Below are 10,833 nucleotides of genomic sequence, written 5' to 3'. Positions count from 1 at the left end.
GTTGTTATTATTATTATGCAGAGATGAGATTTTTTTTTTTCCCCCTTTGATCACAGAGCAAACAGTTTGCTTTTGAAAATGTTAATGGAGTCCTGATTTAAAACATTTTTTTCTTCACTTTTTTTTTGTTGTGTTTGTTAAAACGTTGCAGCAGGCAGGATCTGGGATTCGATTTTCTCGTCCTACACAAAGAAAGATTCTGGAGTTCACACTCCGAGCCACTACCGGTAGGTCCTGCCTTGCTCAGTTGTCATCGTCTCAGTGTGGTTTCGCCAGGTGGGGTGGGTAGGTGGGTGGGAGGGGAGGAGTTGGAAGAAGGGAGGGTATTTGTCAGCTATGTCGAGTCTTGGTTAACAACTTTGCCTCCATTCATGGTTGGTGTCCCTGAACTTTTTCTTGAGCGTCCTTGTTTTTCTCCAATTTCATGCAGCGATGGCTCTCTGTACATGCACACTGCAAACAGAAGAGACACCCATTAACAGCTCTGAAGTCACAGATGTCAGTGACCATATCAACTTCTTTCTTTGTATATAAGGCTGAAATTCCAGCCCCTACATAAACACACAGACACACATACACACTTACAGAAACCTCAGTGACCCAGCAGGAGATCCTGTTACCAGGCAGGATCTGTTACCTGCCCTCGCTGCCAGGCAGATCCTCCTTCTGTCTCTGGATTCTTCCAAAAGGGACTGCACACAGATAAATCTTTCTAGCTTTTCTGTGCTTTACAATTTTTTCAGATTATAGTCATATACATATATATATATGAAGTAAACATCATAGAACTGTCTTGAGACTGTTGAGATGCTGTTTATCACCTAACAACAGGTCCAAGAATTACCCAGTCCCCAGCCCTCAACCTCCAAGAAAAGCCCTTGAGCAGCTTGAATCACAACTACACCTGCATCTGAGCCACCCAAGCTCTGGATCTGGAAGTGGTGACTCAAGCCCATTTGGCTCCATTGGCCAAGGACTGAGGTCTGTTCTCATCACTTCTTTTTTTTTCCCTCTGTAACTCAAGCCAGACAGACAAGGTCAAGGCTGTGAGCAGACACACGGGGATGAGTTCAGTGACAGCAAGCCAGGAGCCATCCCAGCTTTGTGTGGTCATCTGGCAGCACCTGAGAACAGGGTGGATAGAGGGCACCTTCTCTCCAGACCCTGGCTAAGCAATGTGTGTCCTATAAAAGCCACCTTCTCTCCAGACCCTGGCTAAGCAGTGTGTGTCCTATAAAAGTGTACTTGCTGGAGCCTAGACAGACAGAAAACGCAACGTCTGCCTGAGACATGGCAAATCCCCATGTCCTGTGCAGCACAAAGCATTTATCCAACTCACCATGTGGACTAAGTCCTCATGGCTGTCCTTGTGTTATACAAGGTGTGCCAGAGCAGGGGCACAGGCTGAGCAGCTCAGTGCCTCACACCAAGGGGAGCATCTCTGATGAGTTCACTGCAAATGTGGCAGGGTGGAGATGTGATTGAAATAGTGAGGCATCTCAAGGGCAGGCACAGAAGACTTGAGAACATTAGGTAGGTCCAAACTGCAAATGTCATGTCTGGATCTTTGCAAAAATTAGGATAGAAAGAAGTTATTGTGCTCTGCTTCATTTTGTAAAGCTGTCACATCACAGACAATGGCACAGAGCTCCATCACAGGATAGAGCCCGTCAGGGTTTGGTTCCGGATAATCAGCAAGAACAAAACTTCAAAAATTATCTAAAGAAATGAAAAAAATATCCCATGTATGAAAAGGCAATGTAAGCGCTTGTATTTATAACCTCCCCTGATTTGCAAATAAATCTCAGCAATTAGAGGCAGACACTACTGCTCTGCATTTTTACTCCTGGCTTGATAAACAGTTAGAGCAGTGTGCAACAATACAGGACAGAGATAAAGTGCAGTCAACTGTGTATTAATATGAGAGATATTGAATATATGAGCAGTGAAAAAATTTATTTTTCCCATAGAGTATTTTTCATGCAAGGCTTTCAAAGCAGTTTAAATACACACACACTGGGCCTCCCAGCGTGCCTCAAGGCAGGTACTGCTCCATGACCTGTTATTGCTACTGGAGCCATTTTTTGATGGAAAATTAGAAAAAAGAGAAAATGAAGTACTCATCCCATGGATCTGGGCCCAGATGAGCAATGCCAGGGCTGCCCATCACGCCCAGACTATTGGTGCTGTCTGCATGCTGCAAGGACAGTGTGCAGCATGGCAGCACCAGATGGAAAAGGGCTCTCATATCACCTTTCAGCTGCTGAGCTGCACCTCACACCTTGGACAGCATCACTCATCAACACTGTGATGGTGAATTTGTCTGTTGTGGCAAAGTACCTAACAAAATCTTAGAGAAAGTATGAAACAATTAACAACTGAGGAATCCCTGTGCCATTGTGATTTCTTAGCCTGAGTTGCAGAGCCTCTGGATAGTACTGAGCATGAACATCTCTCCTGTGACTGACCTTATTCTCTCATGTGGTGGTTACTCAGGATAATTAGGCATTTGTGCCACTGTTGCCCCAGTGCCCCTGATATTCCATACATGAAGTTTTGCCCCAAGTGCACTGTTGCCTTCACCCTGGAGCTGCAGGAACCTCCATGAGCTCTTCCCCCAGGCAGCTGCATATACCAAGCTCATCTCACCTGCACCATCCCCAATACCCCATAGAGCTGGGCCAGATGCCTCACCACAGGGGCTGAACATAAGCAAATCCTGCAGCAGCAGCACCATGGCATGTGCCTCTCCCTCTCACCTGCCTCTCACCATGGCCTTTGGGCAAAAACGTTGAGCTGCTAACAAGACCCACAGAGTAATGAATATAAACCAGGCTACAGAAGTAAACAACACTCATCCCCAATACCCCATAGAGCTGGGCCAGATGCCTCACCACAGGGGCTGAACATAAGCAAATCCTGCAGCAGCAGCACCATGGCATGTGCCTCTCCCTCTCACCTGCCTCTCACCATGGCCTTTGGGCAAAAACGTTGAGCTGCTAACAAGACCCACAGAGTAATGAATATAAACCAGGCTACAGAAGTAAACAACACTTGCAAAATTAAGGAAAGGAGACCCTGTACCTAGCAAGCAAATGCAGCTATAAATTAAGGAGACCCTGTACCTAGCAAGCAAATGCAGCTATAAATTAAGGAGACCCTGTACCTAGCAAGCAAATAGGGCACGAATTATAAGTTTATCTTCCAGTCTAGTGGATGATACAAGTACTGATGTGGAGCATGGCTGGAGGCTGGTCACACTGAGCTTTTCAGACAGAGCTGTCAAAGCCTCTGTACCAGACAGGATGTGCCAACAGCCCATGCCAGAAAATCTGTAGCAGCACAGGACAAGCATATTTTCAGTATTTAGATACACCTCCAGTATCAGTGTACGCAGCACTGACATGGCACCACGCACAAGAGAGTGCCTGGATATTCTCCTACACAAGAGGCTTGTGCACGTGTGCTGAGCTATTGGCATCACTCAGCGGTGGCTGCAAACCTGTGTGCACCGTGACACACAGGTATGTGTGCACACAGACACATGGGTGTGTTATGCACACATCTGCACACACATGGGGTTTTAAGGACAGTCCAACATGTTGTGCAACACAAGCCCTTGGACTGCAGTTTGTTACTCTTTGTACTAATGAAGCTTGAGTGTGACTCACGCACAGAGATGTTAGTCACGGACCAGGGAGGGAGGCGTTTGCAAATGGACTATTGTGAGTGCCCAAATCTTCCCAGCTCTGAAGTACATCTTTGTGGTTCAGGACTTGTAGCACTCTCTGGCAGGTCTCTGTGGGGTGTGTGTATGTGAAGACACACTGGCCCTGTCACCTGCACTGAGGTAACCTAGGAGCAGTGTGATGGTCGGAATGCCCAGACCTGGGAGGTCTGCTGGTGCACACAGCACAAAGCAGCTTTAGAAGGATGAGCAATTTGGCTAGAACAAGAGTTCCCTCCTTGCTTTGCCTTGCTTCTCCCACCCACCCACACCCACACACCAAGCCAAATACAGCCCTAAATGTCTGGAAACCAACCTAATGCTTTGGAGCTTCAATCAGATAATCAGCTCCTATGCCCTAGATTCCAATCAACACATCCATATTCATGCTTTAATTGGAAAGTGCCGTTAGCTTGATCTGCTGCAGAGCTGCAGGCATTAAGGGAAGGGGGTGAACGGCAGTGGAGCTGTGCTCATGTCTGCTTCTTGCAGCTTTTGACTCCCTGCTCCCCTGCTAACCAGCAGTGCCTGCTGTTCACTGGCACAAGGAGAAAATGTGCACAAAGAAACACATCACAAATTAGTCAGGAAGGACACTGGGGGTACAAGTGAGGAGGGAGTGACAGGGACCATTCTTCCAGAAGGCAAAGGCATGGAGGGTGCTGCCTGTCACCCAGAAACTGATAAATATCTTGCTTACATGCTGGCACAGGATTCCAGTATGATTTCTCTTTAGCAGGCAAGGCACTGGCACAGCACACACATGATGACACTAAGATTACCCTGGGCATCAGGGACGGCCTGAGTTTGGGAAGGACCATTTTGTGTCCTGACCCTGGTATTTCGCACTTGGCATCATTGCAAGTTGAGGAGCTTCACGGGATGCAGTAAACTCTGATTCCTTTCTCTAGAATATGTCAAAAAGCTTATTAAGCACCTTAGATATATCCCATCCATCTTCACTTCTGATTTTCCCTGTCCCAGACTCTTGTGAGTTAGGAAGAACCAACATTTCTCTAAGCTGCGGTTCTGCAGGTGGGCAGGTCGCCAGCCCGACAGGATTGCCACATGCCTGATGGTGCCTGGCTGGGGTCTGGGCAGGGCTGGGTGCACATCCTCTGGCAGGCAGCCTGGAGACAGCCTCTTTCCCCTGACAGATGCCACAGCTCCGGGTGTTGGTATCCACAGGAACGTCTGCACTAGCTAATGCTTCGGTGGAGAGAATTAATTGTCTGAGCAGCAACAGTTAGGGGCAGGAGGGAGCGAGTGATTAGGCACCCTCGTTTTCTGCCTCTAATTACTGTGTTCTAAATCTGGTCCCAGCTGATGCATTTCAGAGGCATTTGAGCCTGCATCTATCTGGTGGTAAAATGTGAAGGATGCTGCCAGGTGGAATCTCACTTTGTTCAGGTAAGAAAGGCAGCACAGGATGACAAAAAGCCAATGAAAATCATGTTTAAAAAACTTCACATTTGCCATCTAATAAGATCATTAGGAGTCTGATAGATGAACAAGTGAGTTAGTGTGGGTTAGAAAACATACCAAAGCCTGCCCACTTGAAAGCCCAAAAGAGGAGCTGTGTTAGCAAAGACTGATAAAGAGTGTGGAGGTTTGTGGGTTTTGATTTTTTAAGAATACTTTTTAGGATGTTGGGAGAGTAATATTTTGCATGGGCAGATAGTAATAGGACAAGGGGGAATGGTTTTAAACTAAAAGAGGAGATTTAGATTAGATGTTAGGAAGAAATTGTTCACTATAAGAGTGATGAGGCACTGGCACAGGTTGCCCAAAAAAGCTGTGGATGCCTCATTCTTGATAGTGTTCAAGACCAGGCTGGATGGGGCCCTGAGCAACCTGATCTAGTGGGTGGCATCCCTGCCCATGGCAGGGTTTGGGAACTAGATGATGTTCAAGGTTCCTTCCAACCCAAGCCTTTCTATGATTCTATGTTTTGTGGTTTAAGGTGATACCTTTGAAACATTTTCAGTAGGTCTACCACATCTTCCTTCTCAACAGTGTCTTGTACTTCTTTGCAACATCTGAGGACTCTGCTTTAACAAAACTTGGAAGTTCTTGGAGGAATCACACTAGAAAAGATCTGGCTGCTTGGACAGTCAGTGGTAGTAAATGGATCCAGACTAGCCATTAACAGGTCACATTCATATCTTGAGGCCTGAAGCACCATAAATTTGGAGTTACGGGCTGCTCTGCTGACTTGGAGGAAGATTTTTCTTCTTCCTGTGCCCAGATTTGCCACCCCAAATGCTTCCTGGCTTGGGCTAGGTGAGAGACAAAATGCAGCTCTTTTGGGAGAGCAACCTGGAAATTAGGTCCTCAAGAAGAAGGAAACACAAATAACAGAGCACATCCACAATAAGCACCTGATAATATTCTCATTTAAGTGACTGGAAATATCTCCTGATTTTTGAGATGGGTTTGGATATTTAGAAGAAGCAGAGGCACTGTGGACGGTAGAGTTTGTCTAGCACTAATCATTACAGACACTTAAAGAGACTGAAATTGCTCTAAAAGATTGCTTGTTGTCCAAGTGACAATTATACTCAAGCTCATTTCTTGTGCACCCTAGTTCAATCTATACGTCTGCACTTCAGGGCTCATTTAGCTCGAATGATCAGAAAAAAAAAAATCAAAAGAAATGTGCTGCATATGTGTGTTTTTAAGCAAAACTGGCACCACACAGTACATCAGCTGCTGCCTACCAGGCTGTTTGCATTGGCTTTGCCTGTGCACAGATGGGAGAGGAACTTAACATCTCCCCTGTTATTACTTATTAAGTTTTTCATGCTTTCATATTGATTAAGCTTAATCCTACTTTGAGAAACAAACAAATCCTATCCATACTAAACTAAAAATACCCTCCTACCAACCAAAACCCAAAACTTTTCCAGTTGGTACCAACTGACTTTTATACAGAATACTTCCAGCACCCTGACAATCTACATGAGTCAAAACACTCTGTGGGTTTAGCAAAACATAAAGCTGTAGCTGCTAAAAGCCATGGATAACACACAACTGTACACAGACACCACTGTGTATATGTGCACATGCAGACATATGTGGTCCTTAGAAATTTTCTGGGAGGATATTTCATAGTTATGTATTAGTTTGCTGTCCATTTGCAACTTCAAGAAGACTTCTGAATTCAGAAAGCAAGATGAAGCAACAGGAGTCAAAGGAGCTCTGGGAGCAATCTAGGCCTTCTCATGTTTTCTTTCCTTGCAAACTCTCTCTTCACCAAACTGCTGCATAATTTTTCTGCACATGACAAACAACTGGGAAGTTTAATCTCAGAGAGAACTGCCATTGAAGTGGTGGGTGAACCGATTCCTTGCGATGCATGTGGCACCTCTCCTTCCCAGGGGACCAGATTCCTCCTTGCCATGCCTGTGTCAGCCATCACGTGGCCCAGCTGATGCTGGTGGTGGTACTGGGCTGAGCAAGAGGAAACTTGGGGGTGTTACTGCGAATGGAAGCTCCAAAATACTGGCCTAAATAAGCAGCAAAGCCCACACACTGGGGCATGCCGCAGCATTCTGCAGAAGGGACATGCAAATATTGCTGGGGAGTGCTTTGAGTACTTCCTTAGAGTCATGACAAAGAGAAAGAAGCTGTTAAAACAGGGAAGGAATTGCCCCTTTTCTGTAACGTCTCTGCCTGCAAACTCTGCTTGTGGAGACTTTGATGGATGCAGCACAGAGAAGTCACGTGCAGATGAGCGCGTTTTACTCCAACCCTCCCTGCAAGCCTCTGCTACCTACAATGAATCTTAGGCTTGGGAACAGAGTCCTCCGTCTGGAGTCACAGTCCCAGACAGCTGAATGCTTTGGGAAGCTGACACGTGCCTTGGCTTGGGAGCCTGCCAGCTCTTTGATGCAGCAGCGCTCACAGAGGCTGACTGCAAAGCATGTGGAGGAGGGAAGGAGTGGAGGAGCCCTTAATTTGGCTGCCAACTTCCAAAGCGCTCACTCACTCAGGAGGTTATGTGACAGCTGTGATTGAAGCAAGTGTGGGAGGATGCAACTGCGGGAAAGGGAAGCTCTCAGGCTGGGCTGGGTTTTCAAAATGAAAGCCAGAGCAGCATTTGCTGCAATGAGATCTCTGCTGTGGGTCAGGCACCTCTATTAAGGCAGGGCTTTCCATGAGGAGAGCCACAGGAATGGCCTAGTTTAATGCATGCAGAAGACAACTATTGAGCCATTCAGCAGATGCTATGCATGCTATACTAAAAAGGCAGCCTGGATTCAAAGGGCCCCACTGATCCGTGCCAGCACCCAGCCAGGCAGCAAAGAAATACCAGGAGGAGCTGGAAATCCATCTGTGAAAGCTGATGCTGGCAAAAGACTCTCCTCGTAGCCAAGGCAGGAGAGAAGATGAGGACTGACTCCATGCCTGAAGTAGGCCCTGTTCCTTAGCAAAACACAACGAGGTCTTCGGGCACCAATCCTACTAATGCCTCAGATAAACAAGAAAAGGTTCCTGGATGCAGAAAAGCTGTCGAAAAAAGCACAGGACAAGCAGCTCCAGGCCATTCTCTGCTCTTTCAACATCTCCATTTTCCAAGCAAAGGCCACAGATATTCTGGGAATGCTGCACTGAAATTCTCTCATTGTGCTTTTGCTTGAGTGGTCCAACATATGATTTCAACTTGCCTTCCTGGTGTGCTTTTGCTTGAGTGGTCCAACATAGGATTTCATCTTGCCTTCCTGAACTGGCCTTTCACTCACACTTGCCTGCCCCTGCACCTGAACTGGGAAGCTTTTAAACCAGCTCCTCCTGTGTGGCGTTAGCTGTGGCCTCCACCACTTGTGAGTGGCATCTGTTAGGAGAGCATCAGTTCAATCCTTCTCCCACAACCAGCACGGGGGTAGTGAGAGAGGGGCACAGAGCTGTGCAGCCAAGCCTAGCTCCAGGCTGCTGTGTCCCTGAGGTGGCTACTGGCAGGTCTGAGATGGGGTCAGATCTGAGATGGGGTCAGGAAGGCATACCTAGTTTGGGGATAAAAATAGTGCTTTTCCCTAGCAACATGGAAAAAAAGTTGTTTCCAGAATCAAGTTAACACCTGTTAAGTATTAGGCTTATCATACCATGCCTCTCCATTTATCAGGGGTCAGACTGTAAAAAGCAAAATGCCCTGGCAGGAGCCTGAGGCACACTTCAGCAGTGTACAGGCACCAGCAGGAGGGCAAAACTTCAACTCCATGGCTTTCACTGAAGCCTCACACTGTGATGAAGACATACAGTGTGACAACATCCTATCTAACTTTGGACCACTATGATAATGTTTCTCTACCTCCTGGTGACTAACTAGGATGTTAACTAACATGAGAAAAAACAGATTTAAATCATCTCAGGGTAGACATCCACAGCTGTGCTGGTAGGACCCATTTTAATTCTGTTACTATAAACAGACTGACAAAGTCTAAAATCAGGTGAGATTAAACCTGACTCGTCTGACTCTCCATGGGACTGAAAATCTACTAAAGCTGGCAAAATCCTCACAGAGAACCCAACATTATGGTCACTGCTGGATCAGATTCCTTTCAAACTGCTGGCTACTGCTGGTAACTTTTCTTTTCCAGTAATTTCTCATGTTGCCAGGCTTCTAAATTCATCCTTTAGCACCCCAAAGCTGAGAAAACCCTTTGGGATGCTGTGCAAAGTTTATTATGTGAGAAGGAAAGCAGATGAAATCCTAACAATGCAGCCCAGCACCTATATGAAGAGTTACAAATATTGCCCTTGCTTTCTGGTCTTGCAGCCCAACACACCCACCCAGGAAACCCCAAATAGAAGCTGCAAACTCCCCCTCCCCCATATCCCACTGATGGAGGGACCAGGCAGATTCCATACCTTCAATGGGTTTGGGTACAAAATGTGATGAGGGTTTGGTTTTTTTCACTCGGTTTCCCTTCATAATTTGACCTTCTTTATTGAGTCCCAGGAACCACGCTCGTCCGGATTCTTGCTGCCGGTACAGCGTGGAAGAATAAATAACGTAGTAGTTTTCAAAGACAGATTCTTTAAATTTGCACTCTGGTGTGAAAACATCCTGCAGTGACAGAGAGAGGGAGAAAAGAAAAAGCAATGGAAGGAATTAATCAATGATCTCCTAAACTAGGCATCACTGAGAGATACACAATGGTCATGCACCACAGTAAGTTAACAGCAGAAAACAATAGGCATCAGCAATGCCAGCTCTCAGCAATAGCATCCATCTAGAAAACCCTTGGCTGAAAGGCAAGGCTCTCCTTCCCTGGCAGAGCTGCGGTTTGCAAAACAGCCTACAGTGAACAGGCATGAAAAATGTGCAGGAAAAGCCAGGAATTTGTCAGGATTTAGACTGAAATTCTAAACAGCAAAAAAAAGAGAGACCTGAGAAGCAGAGACAGCCTTGCTGTTTCCAATGCTTTCCCCTGGCTTTGCTTACAGCTTCCCTGAGAAGGGCAAGAAATGTGCAATGATAGTTGTCTAAAATACGGAGGTTTCTCCAAATTCCTATAGGCAAAGGGCAGTTCATTGAGCCACTTAAGTGGATTCAAAGAAACAGGAGTACAAAAGCAAGTAAACTATTTAATTTCAAAAGCGAACGGAGAAAATGCTGGCACAACGCCTGGAAATCTCTCAGTAAAGAGAGAGAAGTAATTTTAAAGATTTCTGACACAACTATGTCTTTAGATACTGAGAAGTGGTTCCACACCTGCCCTGAAGAAGAAAACACATGGGTCCATCCAAGCCATCTACTAAGCCTGTGCTGGCTGTGCCTTTACCACTTGAACTGGCTTTGCATGAAGCCTCCAGGAGGAAACTACACTCAGCTATGGACCAGAACTTGTCATGTCCCAGTAACTTTTCAAGATTTTTAGAACAGAGAAACATTAAACCTCTTTTGGAAGAGCTGGCTGGCCAGAGAACTCTGCCAGTGGGCTCCCAAACCTTCAGAGTCAGACATGGTTGTTAGGGGTTGGCTTTCTTCCCAGATTTTGATATGGGACTTCCATAGGTCCCTAAAACCTCTTATATTCTTGTAAAAAAAAAAGTTCAAGCCACAATGAAAATTCTTTTTTTCTGATGCAAAACTGTTTTAG

General features: G+C 46.0%; 1 protein-coding gene across 1 annotated transcript; it reads right to left on the bottom strand.

Moving 5' to 3' along the window:
• Window positions 1–103: 103 nt before the first annotated feature.
• Window positions 104–9,797, bottom strand: LOC103797477 (fibroblast growth factor 12; the record flags this gene model as incomplete). The annotated part of the gene is made up of 2 exons (XM_009069696.1): window positions 104–453; window positions 9,599–9,797. Coding segments are annotated over 2 exons (318 nt in total), but the record flags the coding sequence as incomplete, so codon positions are not given.
• Window positions 9,798–10,833: the final 1,036 nt, after the last annotated feature.

This window comes from Acanthisitta chloris, unplaced genomic scaffold (genome assembly GCF_000695815.1).
Source record: "Acanthisitta chloris isolate BGI_N310 unplaced genomic scaffold, ASM69581v1 scaffold16822, whole genome shotgun sequence".
Taxonomy (NCBI): Eukaryota; Metazoa; Chordata; class Aves; order Passeriformes; family Acanthisittidae; genus Acanthisitta; species Acanthisitta chloris.
The sequence above is the reverse complement of the archived record's forward strand: the minus strand, read 5'-3'. Positions and strand labels throughout refer to the sequence as shown.